Source organism: Hevea brasiliensis, chromosome 5 (genome assembly GCF_030052815.1).
Source record: "Hevea brasiliensis isolate MT/VB/25A 57/8 chromosome 5, ASM3005281v1, whole genome shotgun sequence".
NCBI classification, from domain to species: domain Eukaryota; kingdom Viridiplantae; phylum Streptophyta; class Magnoliopsida; order Malpighiales; family Euphorbiaceae; genus Hevea; species Hevea brasiliensis.
In genome coordinates, this window is record NC_079497.1 from 2,044,744 (window position 1) to 2,059,888 (window position 15,145).

General features: G+C 37.0%; 3 protein-coding genes across 5 annotated transcripts; 1 reads left to right on the forward strand and 2 right to left on the reverse strand.

Moving 5' to 3' along the window:
- Positions 1-121: 121 nt before the first annotated feature.
- Positions 122-4,169, reverse strand: LOC110659549 (maltose excess protein 1, chloroplastic). 2 transcript variants are annotated; one of them, XM_058146554.1, is made up of 10 exons: positions 3,794-4,169; positions 3,525-3,698; positions 3,140-3,430; positions 2,890-2,979; positions 2,441-2,542; positions 2,229-2,347; positions 1,646-1,713; positions 924-986; positions 781-842; positions 122-611 (listed from the first exon to the last, which is right to left on the reverse strand). In XM_058146554.1, the coding sequence occupies exons 1-9, from the start codon at positions 4,022-4,024 to the stop codon at positions 781-783; spliced, it is 1,200 nt and encodes a 399-aa protein (XP_058002537.1). In that variant the 5' UTR covers positions 4,025-4,169; the 3' UTR covers positions 122-611. The 2 variants fall into 2 exon arrangements, with proteins under 2 accessions (XP_058002537.1, XP_058002536.1); XM_058146553.1 differs by lacking the exon at positions 1,646-1,713.
- Positions 4,170-4,257: 88 nt separating this feature from the next.
- On the forward strand, positions 4,258-8,413 carry LOC110659603 (septin and tuftelin-interacting protein 1 homolog 1). The gene is made up of 2 exons (XM_058146552.1): positions 4,258-7,190; positions 7,992-8,413. Exon 1 carries the CDS (start codon positions 4,479-4,481, stop codon positions 7,074-7,076), a length of 2,598 nt encoding a protein of 865 aa, XP_058002535.1. The 5' UTR covers positions 4,258-4,478; the 3' UTR covers positions 7,077-7,190; positions 7,992-8,413.
- A 1,366-nt stretch (positions 8,414-9,779) lies between these two features.
- On the reverse strand, positions 9,780-14,693 carry LOC110659602 (RNA polymerase sigma factor sigA). Of its 2 annotated transcripts, none has more exons than XM_058146556.1 (10): positions 14,532-14,693; positions 12,743-13,560; positions 12,202-12,400; positions 11,987-12,079; positions 11,423-11,551; positions 11,225-11,278; positions 11,062-11,139; positions 10,882-10,944; positions 10,682-10,787; positions 9,780-10,280 (listed from the first exon to the last, which is right to left on the reverse strand). In XM_058146556.1, the coding sequence occupies exons 2-10, from the start codon at positions 13,432-13,434 to the stop codon at positions 10,276-10,278; spliced, it is 1,419 nt and encodes a 472-aa protein (XP_058002539.1). In that variant the 5' UTR covers positions 13,435-13,560; positions 14,532-14,693; the 3' UTR covers positions 9,780-10,275. The 2 variants fall into 2 exon arrangements, with proteins under 2 accessions (XP_058002539.1, XP_058002538.1); XM_058146555.1 differs by having other exon boundaries at positions 10,675-10,787; positions 14,532-14,692.
- Between the last annotated feature and the right edge of the window lie 452 nt (positions 14,694-15,145).

Consider the following 15,145-nt stretch of genomic DNA (forward strand, 5'->3'; position numbering starts at 1 on the left):
TGATTGATTACTGTTATAAATGATTTAATTTTGGTATGTTCATTAATTTTTAATTCGTTACACTGAAAAATAAAGAATTCATAGTTGTTCAGTAAGACCACTTTTTCTAATTTATGAGAAATTTTGAAATGAATTAGACTTTTTATTGCAAGAAAAATCATTCATTCATTAACAGGAATCATTCTGCTGTCTCTGTAACTTCAATGTGCCTTTCAATAATCGAGCACTGGACAACAATACCACCTCCAATTATTACAAATATTAATCATATATCCCCATCCTAAATTTCTGTTATCATACCAATTTAGGATTCCGCAATGTTCAGTGGAAGGGCATCAATTGATCTCCATACGACAAGCTCTTTGATTAAAAGTTAATGGTTGGAAAACTGTGGCAGCAATCCTGACCAAGCAATGGCACCTTAGTAATGAAGATGAATTTTCATATTTCATGCTTCAGATATAAGATCTTGGGATCTGGTTGCTTTCATGTCATCTAAGCTTCATGGCAGCATTGCATGGAACTTCAAGTTGAGCCAAAGGCCAACTCTTTCAAGGATGTCAGAGGTGAGTTGTATCCATATACTACAGCGTCTCTCCACAGAGCCATTCCTATTACAAGGAAGAATGTATCAGAGATAACCCCTTTATTGTTCAACAATCAACGCTATTACCATTTCATTCAGAGAAAAATAGGGAAGTTGAGAAGGAGAGGGTGGGGTAAGGGGGAATAATCCACTCATACATCCAAAAACAAGTGAGAGAAAGATAGAGGTGCAACCTATCCATAGAACCAAACCAGCAGTGGCTGCAAGAAAGAATTCTCTGCTGATACTGTTGAAACTGAAATTGCAGTAAATTTTCAGTTGATATTAACAAACATGCATAATAAACAATGATAACTGCAAGTGAAAGATTGCTTACCAGTACATGCATAAAATATTCCCATACCCATAAAAGAGTGCAGCCCAGGATGACCCAGTGAACCTGCAAACATATTTTAAGAAACGCACGCATTTGTCAAATACATTATTAGTTCATCGAAGCATTAACTAAAGACTCCAACTATCAAAGACAACAAGAGGATCTATTATTGTGAAATGAAAGAAGTGCCTAATTGAGATGGATGAATAAATTCAGAGCCAAGTATTGTAAGCAAACAGGATTCAGAGTTCAGCAGTCTTTCTTTTTTTGTACTCACGTTAAAGAGAATCCAACCAGGATTCAGTTTCAGCAAGTTAATTTCTTTTTCTTCCAAATAAATAGAGGGATGACTAGTAGCAGTATTGTGTGGAGCATTCTTAGCAGGATGGAGTATACATGGTAAAAAACGCAGTACAATATCCAGACATATTTATGCTGCTTCAGTGCTTCTGAAACTTAAAGCAATTTTGTGAGAAGATACAGTAGATTGTGCTTTTGGTCCACGTGCTCTCCTTTCTTTGGTATGAATATCACATGACAGATTGCTTAAGTACAACTAGCATAACATGATTTGATGAGTGAAGACCATTCTTTATGAGCCATTCATCGTTTCAGAAAGTTCATGCATGATTAGAGGCACATTTAACTTTTGCATACAGAAGAAGCAATGATTGCAAACATAAAAATCCTGATATCATTTTTAAGTTTAAAGCTTCCCTTACTCATGGTCTTTGGGAACTCTAGTACTGAAATCCCCATAATGTTGCCATCCACAGGATTTGATTGGCCCCTAAAGAAATCGATAAAAGGAAAAGTCCCATTTAACTTGCACTAGATTATTAGATTAATCAACATCAGTCACAGCTGAAATGGAGCAGAAAGTTTATGGTGATTCTTTTGCTCACAGAGAGCACAACATAAAAATCCCAGTCCTACCCCAGAAAGAAAGGCATAGAAGGTCGAAGGTATTTTAATGTCACCGAATTTTATTAATAAAAGAACAGACCAAGTGACTAACATGTCAAATAAAAGAAAACATGATAAGAAATATACTTCTCTTAATGAAGCACCAAAAACAAGAAACAAATAAATTGGTAGATAACACAATTAAAAACACTGCTCCAGGAATACATCTAAGCCGATTTTGGTGACAGAATAAGAATATGAATTATGATTTACAGGTTTTTTTTTTTTTTTAAAAGAAAAGAAAAAGAAAACATAATTCTTTAGATGCTTGGCATTTAGTATAACAATGGCTATAGCTTAGATGTAAGATAAATTGAAAGGAAGAATGAGCATTATTACCACATAAAATCACGAATGAAGAGTGCACGTGGGACCATAAGTCCATTTCCAATCACAGCAAGCAGCATTGAGAAAGCTGATAAGCCTTTGATGTTATCAGGATTCAGGAAATTTGTCCACTGAATAGAAAGCACTATTCTTGGTCAGATGTGCATGTAAAATAAACATCAGTGAGCCAAAAACTTAAATAAACAAGGTACAACAAAGATCACCATTTGCGAAACTGGCATCCACATGAAAAGAAGAGTTGCCGTCCATCCAGATATTCCTCCAACAAATTTAACACCTTTCTCTGAAAGCTTGCCTGTTCGTGCCTGCATATCTTAGCAGTTGTAAGTCTACAAGGATTCTGAATCCAAATGCTTATTTTCCCATACAAAACATTGAACAAAGGGAAACGTTGAAGATGCCAAAAAAAAATTATAATAATGATTCGATATTTCCCACATAGAACCACGGGGTAGGATTACATTTAGAGTAAAAAAGGTCTTTTAATGAGCACTGGAAGAAGGTGAAGTACATCATTTCTATGAGTTACAAAATCATCCCATGCAAAACCATGCGTTACCATTTTTATCACAATTTCTAATCCTGGGAATCCCCAATGATTATCTCATTAGAGCAATACCACCAAAAGCAATTTGAAATCTTAAAAGCTTACCATTATAACAGCTGCTACAGCTGTGACAAATGCTATTGCCCCAGGCAAGATGGTGCTTGGTATATATGGGACAAACGTAGACCACATGACCTGTGCTCCAATTTACAAATATGTGAGCGTTTGTTAACATAACTACTGAAAACTAAATTAATATTTTACTTCCCTAAACTGCCAAGATCAATACACTCGTAGATGCATCAACATTGGGGCACGCATGTATAGTGTGAAAGTAAGCAAGAAAAAAGAGCACCTGGGGAAGAGCCGAGAGTCCAGCCACTGTTATAAAATCTTCCCAAACACGCCAGATTCCAGCATTAAGCTTTCCAAGGAAATTGAAGAAATTCAACACCAGACCGGTTGCCACAACTACTGAAGTGGCCAGAAAGTGAGGCAGAGGCATAGCTTCTGCCATTGCAAGCTGAGTAATTACTAAATAAATGGAAACCACTCCCAGCGTTTGCACCACAATTACCTCTGTTTCCTTCTTTTTCACAAAGTAAGAAAGTAAAGAAAGATTTCCGAGCAACCCAGTAAACATCCCCTGCATTTACAACATTTCCTTCAAAAACTTTCACTTCATTCAAAAGGGAAAATTTTTAAGCCAAATATAGAAAGATGATTCGGTAATGGGTTACCAGCCATGGCACAGCAAAAAGGGCAGTTTTATTGCCAGCCATTAGATTTTGCGCGTTGAGGATGATCTGAGGCATTTGAAGCAACAGAAATGGGATATTTGAGGCTCCGGAAAATTTCGCCGTCCATGAATCCCATTGTTCAAAGCTCTTACTACCCTTTACATTCGCTGATCCCTTTTAAAATTCCAACAAAATCCCAATTCAAATGAAACATTTAAAACCCAAAACGGCAGGGGAGAAGTGCAAATCATCCATCAAAATAAGATTACCTCCTGAAGAGGGTGAGGAACGTCGGAATCTAGAGCAGGAACCGGAGAGAGGCGTCGATGAAGTGAAGTTAGAGAATAGTGGGTATAACAATTAGAAGGCTTGTGGATAGCCAAAGAAAGGGTTCTGGAGGGAATGGAATGAGAATGGAAATGGAAAGGGAAATTTGGGAACAAAGAAGAGTGCTTTGATGGTGCTGTACTAGCTAGAGGGACAACCAGAGACCTGGCCATTGCAGGAGCAGCTGGCTAAGGGATTGAGCAGACAGGAGAGAGCTTGACCAGCGAGAGTGGCAGTAGCAATACTAGTCAGGTGGAGGGGGAAGACGAATGGCGGGTAGACTGTAGATTGGGGGGTTAGAGAATGTGCGAATATCGAAGTGACACGTGGAGAGTTAATTTACATTTCGAATGTTAATAATAATAATTGAGGTAATGAACTTTTAATAAAAATTTGGGGGTGTAATGTGTTAAATTTAAAAAACATATATATAAGGATGCAATTATGTATTTAGCGAAGCAATTTTCCGTTATAACTATCACCGGTGCACTCCTTGGCTTTCCCTGATATCTAAAAATCAACTGCGCACTAGATTCTAGGGTTTTACTGGTTTCGTTTATTCATTTTTTATTTTCCAGATTGGAGGAGTAAAGAGTAGGCAACAGGGAGCTAGAGATTAAATTCAAGATGGACGATTACCAGGAGATGGAGAGATTTGGCACGGAGAACGACTTCGAGGACGGCCAATGGATAAACGGCGAGTTCTTCTATCGGAGTCGCAAAGAGAAGCGCAAGCAAACCAAGGATGATGTTCTCTATGGGGTTTTCGCCGACTATTCCGATTCAGATGACGAATTTGGCTACGGCTCATCTTCCTCGCGTAAACGGAGAAAAGACCGTGATTTTGGCCGGAAGCCTGACCTTTCTAAGCCCGTCAATTTCGTCTCTACAGGTACCGTGATGCCTAACCAAGAAATTGATAAGAATGCCAAAGAAGAGAATGTTGATGATATGTTTGCCGATGATAATGACAGGCCAGGTTTGGGGTCAGGTTCAGGGTCGGGGCTGGGGTTTAGTTCCGGATTAGGGTTTAATGGTAGTAATAATGGGGTTGAAAAGAGTGAGGGGTTTGAGAATGAGGTTGGTAGTGAGGATGAGGATAATTTTTTGCCTACTGAGTTTGGGAGGAGGATAAAAGAGGGAGCACAAAGGAGGGAGCGGAAGAGATTGGAAAAGAAAGAAAAGGAAGGAGGGAAAAAGAGAGAAGTGAGAACTGGGGATGTTGGGGAGTTTGAGAAGCATACAAAAGGAATTGGGATGAGATTGTTGGAGAAAATGGGGTATAAGGGAGGTGGACTGGGGAAGAACGAGCAAGGGATTGTGGCTCCAATTGAAGCAAAGATGAGGCCTAAAAATATGGGAATGGGTTTCAATGATTTTAAAGAAGCGTCCTCTAAGTTGCCTCAGCTGGAGGAGATTAATAGTGCGATTGAGAACCAGAGCCAGAGTCACGCTGTAGGGAGAGCAAAGGAGAGGCTCTGGATGAAGGGGAGGAAGAAGAAGAAAGAGGAGTATATAACAGCAGAGGAGTTGTTGGCAAAGAAGGAAGAACAGGGTTTTGAGGTTGTACAGAAGGTGCTTGACATGCGGGGACCTCAAGTGAGAGTGCTAACAAATTTGGAGAATCTGAATGCAGAGCAGAAGGCAAGGGAAAATGATATTCCAATGGCAGAACTTCAGCATAATGTGAGGCTAATTGTGGACTTGGCTGAGTTGGACATTCAGAAGATTGATAGAGATTTGAGAAACGAGAGGGAGACAGCTATTAGCTTGCAGAAAGAGAGAGAGAAGCTGGAAATGGAGGCTTCACGCCAGAAGAAACAATTGGATAACATGGAGGAAATCATGAGCATGTTGAGCTATATTGAGGAGCAGAATTCCTCTGGAACCTTGACCTTGGATTTGTTAGCAAAGTGTTTTGCTGGCCTACGAAGGAAATTTGCAGATGATTACAAGCTTTGCAACTTGTCTAGCATAGCTTGTTCATTTGCTTTGCCTTTGTTCATTAGAGTATTTCAGGGATGGGATCCTCTTAGAAATCCATTGCATGGATTGGAACTTGTGGAATTGTGGAAGAATGTGCTGCAAGGTGAGGAAGGTAATGATATTTGGAATGTAGCCACACCATTCACACAATTAGTATCTGAAGTAGTTTTACCTGCTGTAAGAATAGCTGGTATTAATACTTGGGAACCTAGGGACCCTGAACCGATGCTTAGATTTTTGGAGTCATGGGAAAAATTGTTGCCTGCATCAGTTATCCAGAGCATATTAGATAATGTAGTCCTGCCAAAATTGTCTACTGCTGTGGATTTGTGGGACCCTCGTCGGGAAACTGTTCCAATCCATGTTTGGGTGCATCCATGGCTGCCGCAGTTGGGACAGAGATTGGAGTATTTATACGAGAAGATACGTATGAAGTTGTCTATGGTTCTTGGTGCTTGGCACCCTAGTGATACGTCTGCTTATGCTATATTGTCCCCTTGGAAAACTGTGTTTGATTCAGCTAGTTGGGAAAATCTTATGCGCAAATTTATAGTTCCTAAGTTGGAGGTTGCATTACAAGAGTTCCAAATAAATCCTACTGCTCAAAACCTTGATCAATTCTATTGGGTCATATCATGGGCTTCTGCAATTCCAATTCATCTCATGGTTGATTTGATGGAGAGATTTTTCTTTGTCAAGTGGCTGCAGGTTCTATATCATTGGTTGTGTTCAAATCCAAACTTACAGGAGGTTCATAGATGGTATACAGGTTGGAAGGGACTCCTCCCACCGGAGCTTCAGGCCCATGAAAACATTCGATATCAATTTACTCTTGGCCTCAACATGATTGATCGGGCTATTGAAGGTATGGAAGTGGTCCAACCTGGCTTGAGGGAGAGTTATCTTAGGGCACAAGAACCAAAGCAGTTTGCATCACATGCTCAACAGCAACCTGCAATGGGTGTGGGAAGCACAGTCCCGGCAGATGGTGTGGGTGGTGGTCTTGAGATGACTTTGAAGGAAGTTGTTGAGGCACATGCACAACATCATGGCTTGCTATTTAAGCCTAAACCTGGCAGGACATACAATGGTCATCAGATTTATGGCTATGGAAACGTAAGCATATATGTGGACTCACTGCATCAAAGGTTGTATGCCCAGAAAGAGGAAGATTGGTTCCTGACAAACCTTGATAAGTTGCTTGAGATGCATAACAATTCTCTTACAAAGAGACGTTGATTTTTAGAGCTCTGAGGAGTTGTTGGGTTGTGGAACAACTACAGGCTGAGAAAGCTGTCCTTCAGATCAAATAGGGTGTGATGCATCATGCATAAAAGTAATCGAAGTTAAGAGGTCAGCTTTTCCATATAAAATCAGCTTGTCTGTAATGGGCAGTGCAATTTGTTGTAAGAAAGTAGAATTTGAAATCATTTTTGCAGACGTTATCTTGGTTATTATGCATTACTGCTGCTGAATTATTTACACTTGTATTTCCTTGTTAGCTAATCTTGTAAATATGTTTTGCCATGATAATATTAAGGATAGTATGTCTTTCCTCATCTAGCTTGCTTTGAATATTGCTTTGTTTTTTTTGGTTATGCGTCGTGTTCTTTTTATATTTCCATCTCTCTCTCCCTTCCTTTCTTTTCCCATTTCTTTTGTTGTGCTTTTTTAGTTGGTTGGCTCAACTTCTTTGTTATCAATGGCTGCTTCTATTTTTTATTGTTTTCCTTCAACCTGATTTTCTTTCTGCTGCCACTGCCAACATTTTTTTAGTGATCCTACCTAGGGAGAAGGCATTTTCTTTGTTCACTTTACAGAGGTGTATGCATGTGTATTCCAACTTAAAAGTGCTCTGAGAAGGTTGATGTGCACAGTCTTACCCTACTTTATAGAGACTAGAGAGATTGTTTCCGTGGCTTGTACCCTATGACATTCAAGTCATAAATGGAATAACTTTACTATTACACCAAAGCTACCATCTGTGTATTCCAACTTCCAACTCCTAAAATATGTTTTGGTCTAACAAATAGTTTGAAAGTTTAAGGATGGGGTGGATGGAAATTTTGTCTTATAAAGCCACATAGAATTCTCTTTTTATTTGTTTGTCTCGCTTTTACCTTCAAAATATCCTATTTTTTAATTCTTGAATAGATACGAACTGGAATATGCATGAAGGCTTCATGCTTGGCGCTGCACCGCTACCCTATGGAAGATCAAGATGAGACTGCTATAGGTTGGCAATTAGGTGGTACCGTGTATTTGCTTGAGCAAGTCCAGCTAAGGTCAAATTTCACAGAACACAGGAGTTGCTGAGCGATGTTTGAAGTCTGTGCCATGGGCTATGATACACCAATACATTTTATAGATTATAAGCAGCTACCGTGTATAATATGCCGCATATTAGTCCCTGCACCGTGTACTATTAAATGGCTATTGTTGTGGACTACTGATATCTTGAGGTACATTGCCATTATTGAGAGAATACTGAGATGAGGAATTACCTGGTATTGATATGACTTTGACAGTTAATGGACTAAGCTTGTCAATGGTTATTTGTTACCCGTTCAACTGAATTATCACTCTGTTTGAACGCTAATTGGCATGTGAAAAACACTATTATCGTAATGTTAAACTAAAACTGTACAGACCTTCAGAACAGAAGTAATTTCTTTATGAATCTAGTGAGCTTCTCAGAGACAATAAGTTAATTGGAATATGCAGGTTTTAAGCATAGCCTTCAAAAAAAAAATTACCTTTGTATCTCTATATTTGAAATCAATAAATTTTTAGTTGAGTAAGTTTGTAGCAAATTTATTATACGCGTGTTAATATAATAAAAATATTGTTTTTCACTTGTCGGTTCTATCATCGAACTGCCCTGCACAATGATCTCCAAGGAGAATCTCTCTCGCATACGCCTTCCATGAACAACAGAAAATGTGTGTGAGATGGGTTCAGGAAGTGCACATATATTTTTTCTCTATAAGTAGAATCTGTCTCATCGCAAGAAGCAGCTGTTCTTCTTTGGTACCTCGTCTTGGGCTTGGCCAATGGCCATGCACATACCTTGAGACTAAGAGTTGGAGGAACACAGACCATTTTTCGCAACTTACATAAGATTTGGTTTCCTTCAAGATCATACCTTCAGGGGTTTGTGAAATCTTTATAACATAACATTATTGTGAGAAGGATACCATGGATCCTAAAGTGAGAATTGGAGGAAGCTAAACCATTTGCATTTTCTCATTACTGTGATAAGAAAAATTTTATAGTACAGTCATGTTGGCTATGTTATATGGTAGTGAGTGTTGGCCAAATGTTATATGTTGCATATGTCTAAAATAAGAGTTGCGGAGATGAGAATGTTAAGGTAGATGACTGGTCATACTAGACTAGATAAAGTCCGTAATGAAAGTATTAGAGAAAATGTAGGAGTGGTGCCAATTGAGGATAAGTGGAGAGAAGAGAAATTGAGGTAGTTTTGTCATATGAAACGTAGACATATGAAGGCTTCAGTTAGATAAGTAGAGCATATTGGGTTAGAGGATGAAAGAAAATAAGAGGTAGACCTAAACTGACTTGGAGGAGGAGGGTAGTACAACATGACCTAGAAGTATTACACATTTTCAAGGATTTTAACCCAAAATCGTTTAGAGTGGATGAAGAGAATCCATATAGCCGACTCCAATAAATTTTTGGAATAAAAGTTTAGTTGAGTTGAGTTGTGATAAGGATACCATGCAACAGTACTGCAAAATCTTGTGCTGCCAAAGAAAGTTAGAACTGTAAGAGAGATCTGATAGTTAAATTTGTTAAAAGTACTGGTTGTTTATTCCCACATATTTAGAAATGGCTTCTCTGATAGAAATTACATGTTATTTCCAATGAGCCAAAATTTATTCCATAAAAGTAAAATCATTCATATACTGAGAAAACATGAATACAAAACAGTCTAATTTCCTTCTATCTTTTATTTGATATGAACATTGATTTCAATTAGATAGGATGTAAAAATGCTCAAATTATTTCCATCCAAAAATGACTAAAGCTAAACAGTTGATCATTGCCATCATCATACACAGTAGAATGATTTTGATTTCAGATCCACAGGTTTTCCCTCAAATTATATGATAAATACAAGAAAATTTTTTTCTCCAGCTAGCTCTTAAATCAGGATGCTCAACTCTACAGCAAGTTTTGGGGTGATGGGCCCTTGCAAACATGATCTCCTATAGTTGTTTCTACTCCGAAAAAGGAAATTGAAGATAAAGCTTTCCTTTCTGCATATTTACAGTCTCGTATACTGGAGTTTTAAGGAAACATGCACCAATTCAATGTTTTAATAGCATGGCCTCTAGCTTCTTCTTCCTTGCAGCATGTTTTAATTTCTCTACTGCAACAAGCCCGACTTGCCGAACTCTTTCTCTGGACAAACCTATCCTGAAGAGATTATGCAGTGCCACTGTTAAATTCACATAGTATTTTAAAAAAGGAACAACATGTAATTCCTCACACCATAAAGGAACAAAAAAAATTCCTAAATGTTGCATAATGCTCTAAAGCACAGATGCTACCAGTACAGATAACCATGATTCAATTGTTAGGATATAAGCAGACCCTGTCAATCAGTTCCTACACTGTTGAAATGGAAACCAAAATCATGCACACATAACCAAAGAGCTTTCTAAGTAAAGCGCTATGAGTTTGCCAATTGATACAGTGCCTCAGTCTCTCAGAAGCATAAAAGCAAAAGGTTGTTTCTGATATGTGTGGTGCTTCTAAAGTGTTAGTGCAGCCAATTTTTAAGAAGTAGGAAATTTTTATTTCTACTAACCGCTTACTTATGTCCTCCCATGTAAGGCATTCATTATCCAAACCATAGTAAAGTCTTATAATTTCCTTTTCTCGTTCTTGAAGAGTCAAATTGATAAGCTTGTTTACTTCATCCTGCAAACATAACAGTAAGGATATGAATATTTTGTTTCCATAGTCTACAATGCAAATAAGACGGAGTTGTCACTATGAGAAGCTTCATTTTCACCTTGAGTGCCCATTCATGTACTCCATGCCATGGGTTGTTCTCAACGCAATTATCTGCAATGTACTTTAAAAGAGAGAAAAAAGAAAGAAGTCAATTCTAAATAAAATAGACAAACACAACTAAAAGGGTGAAAAATAATATTCTCAGGTGGATTTGCAAAACAAGCTGAGCTTCACTTACACTATGGTGAGTCTCCCCTGGGAGACCATTCAAAGAGGGGAATGCTTCCCTATCAAGTGAAAAGACCTTGCTAATTGCCTACACATAATGAAATTGTGTGGTAAGGAGTTGCATAGGGAGAATAAGAGGATAATGTGCAGGAAGTGTCTTCAATATTTAATACCTCTGTTGCATTCCTAACTTTTTTCTGGGACATATTCAGGGACTTTGCAATCCTCTGAAAATAACAGCAAAATAAGACATATTAATGTTCTGTACATTGAGACTAGTTGAATGGCGAATTAAACTGATATGCTAGCACAGAAGGAATTAAAATAGAAACAAAATTTCTTTGATTCAAAAAAAAAAAGAAAAAACTTACATCAATTGAAGGAGTTACTCCTTTCTCTTCTAGTCTGATTTTTGCATTTCGTATTAAGCCTAACCTTTCATGTAAATGATTAGGCAGCCTTAAGGTTCTTGAATTCTCAACTAATGCTCTTGAGACACCCTGTAGCCAAAGAAAAATACAAATCTGAATTAGTTTTGCAATGCCTGTTGAAACCAAGATATACAAACAAATTTGTAGTAATATGTGTTCAGGTAAGAGATAACCCCTGGACTCGTCTCTCAGGTTAAGAGATGCATGGGATATAAAATCCAGATTTTGGAGGAAAACTAAGAGAGGAAATATAATCATTTACATGTTGCCTTATCACATGCTTTCATATGCCAGTAATAAACAGAAGGAAAAAGACAGGAAAGTCAACAAATTGTGCATCAATTTGAGAAAGATAAACCCTGAGGTATAAGTTGCTAAGATCCTGTAATGGAAAAGTGTTCTCTCCAATTCTCTATTGGGGATGTGTATACAAAAATAGTCTTGTCATTTTCCAAATACTAAGTTGTTTACACATTACAATCTGAAAGCGAATATCAGCCTTACCTGACGTATCCACCAATAAACATAAGTAGAAATTTTGAACCCCTTCGAAGAATCAAATTTCTCAATACCTCGCAATAGTCCAATCAAACCTCCCTGCATGAGAATTATTACAAAATTTGCATGTAAGAGGGTACCAACAAATCCATCTAAGTTTTCATTACTTAGGTTCAAGGATAAAAATATTCCATAATAGAAATGAGAAAGAAAAATGCTACCTGAACAAGGTCAGCCATTTCAGCGCCCATGTTATCATATCTTTGAGCAATAGACATAACTAGACGAACATTGCTCATTGCTAGTTTCTCTCTTGCCAAAGAACAAGCTATCAATTTGGACTGTAACTCTGCATGAGAAATCCTCAAGGAAGTTGCAAGTTGTTGGTCAGAGGGCCCACAGCCTAATCTCTCCTTCAGCCTGGAATTTGCAATGTAAACAGACAAAATATAATCAATAAGATAATAATGTCTTTAAGTTCTTTCCAAAAAAAAGCATCTTTGATTTGTGAAAAAATGGGGGATTTAAAAAACATTAAGATGTAAATAAGAAGGAAAGAAGACTTCCTGTGATCCATTTACTATTGAATCAGGATATCATTGCTTCAATTCTATATTTATTTACTTCTGAGGTCTAGCCACATACAGAAAAATGTATTTGGTATGGCAAAGCTGCTTGTTGTTGAAATTTAACAAGGGATATGCAGAAGAATCACTTTACTAAGTTTAAAATTTTTTCCCAAGTGATAAGACCTAGTCTGACCTGGATTTGTGTTCCTCCATGGAAAGACCAGCTTTTATTATCCTTGACAGGTGCACAACTTCCCCATGGGTGAGCAGCTCTTCACTTACTACACCCTTAACATAACCCTTCAAACAATTCTGCAGCAGTTCAGGACTGACAGATGATTTTAGCTGCATAAATGTACAAGCTTGCACTATGGATTTACTTTGGCTCAAATTCTTCCTCCGAGTATTTATTCTCCTTTGCCGAGCAGACAACCCAGAACAAGTGATAGGTATCTTCTTTTTACTCTTTCTACTGGGTGAATCACATGAGGTTGTCCTCTCAAATGAAAGATGCCATTGTTTCTCAAGGAAAGACTTCTGCAGCAAGAGAAGTGCCTCTATTGAATAGTAGAGATCAGAACTATCCTCTTCTGTGTCATTGAATGTCTTGAACCATGTTGCTGTTGAGGAAGCAGAGGCAGTGTCCACATGTTCTTTAAGAGCCTTAATAGACTGTGTATTTCTACTGGAGGATGGGGAACTAGAGCCATAATTTGATGATTTTTTGGCAACAATCACATTCTTTGTTGAAGCAATTTGGTAGTGGGTTAATCCATAATCATTGACATTGAAAAACTTTTCTGTCAGGTCAGAATAATAAAAGGTGGAACTCAAGAGCCTCTTTCCTGCACTAAGTCCAATAACTGCAGCAGTGGCCATGAGCATAGAAGCTTCTAACCTATTTAATGAACAAAATTTGTTTACAGGTCTTCAACTGCTCTCAATTCACTAAGCTCAGTGTAAAAAGGTGTGTTGTATGCTAAAGCTCCCAAAGATCACTTTGTTAGCCTTCTGGTAATTAAGAAAAAAAAAGTAGAAAATTCTTGAGACTTCTTTTCAATCAAGTCAATAACATGAAGACTATCAAATTCTAATTATTTAAATCAAAGAAAGAATGAAAAGAATCCAGCCAAGTGGACCATGGAATGAAAACAGATGCATGAGGTTCTTTGGCCATAAGAATATTTCATATGATACACATATATTGGACAAAAGTGACACAGCACATGGAACAAATATGCGGATGCAAGAGATTTAGATCCAGTAAATTTTCCTGAATTCAAATTTGGGTTTCGTGAACAACAAATGTTTTATGCAATAGAAAATGAAAAAGAAAAACTAAGCTCACACAGAAAAAAATAAATAAATAAATAATCCATTAGTACCAGTACAACACTAACAATGATTCATCATAAATCCTTGACCTGAGATTAGAATCATTACACGCATATTTGAAATATTTCTAAAGAACGATAGTTCAACTATATTGACAAGCTAGAAAACTATTCATATGTCCCCGAAATCAAGTGAAATTCTATAAGTTGAGACAAGGATGTTAAACCATGAATGATGAACTAAAGAGTCACAAGAAAAGCATATATTAACATCTTCAACTGGCAATTTCCAAACTTTCAAAATTTAAGTTCGATGGTCTGCAAAATCCAATTCGCTTTCTTTATTAGATAAAGTGATAAGAAAATGCTGTTTATTCTCTATGTTAACAATATTGGAAAGATTCAGGGTTATGTCAGTCCTCTATCTGAAACTTCCTATCATATATTTGAATTCATCAAAAGAAGGTAAAAGATCCCAAGAAAAGAGGCTAAACGAACAAGGACAAGAACAAGAAAAAAGGGAAAAACAAAGAGTAGAATAGGTGAAACATTCCCAGAAGATAAGCAAATAATTCAACCTTAATTCTTGCAATAAAAAAGAAGGAAAAAAAATGGCAAAGATATGAATTAAGGGTCATGAATGCCTACCTGAAAAAACAATACTATTAGTAGGGAAGAAGAAGAAGAAGAATAAGAAGAAGAGGAGGAGGAGGAGGAGAGGTGGAGATTCCAAAGAGGGAGTAGTAAAAAAGTTGATGAGAAGGGGAGAATGTAAAACCTTGGAAACTTTCTTGCCGTTAGTTTTGATAGAATGATTTTTTATTTTTTTTATTATTATTATTAATTTTATATAATTTTTCAAATTTGTTTTTATGATAATCTTAATAAATATTTCATTAGAGGAGAAATGGTGGGTTACAAGTCCAAAAAGGGTAGGGATATGAGAGGGAGAGATGCTATTGGCTGGTATAGATATTGGGCCCATCCTGGAGTGGTGCAGAGCTTGCCACTTAGCCACTTCTTTATTTCTTCACCCCCTCATCTCTTTGACCTTATCATTGTTTTCTTTTTATTAAAAAAAAAGTTTTATGTGCATAAAGATTTCTTTATACATATTTTATAATTGTAGGTTTTTTTTATATTATTATTAAAATTATTATTGATAAAATATATTTTAATTGTAATAATTAAAATATTTTAAATTAATATGCTAATTTTTGTCTTGATAGAAATTGAATTTTAATATTTTTAATGCCAAATAT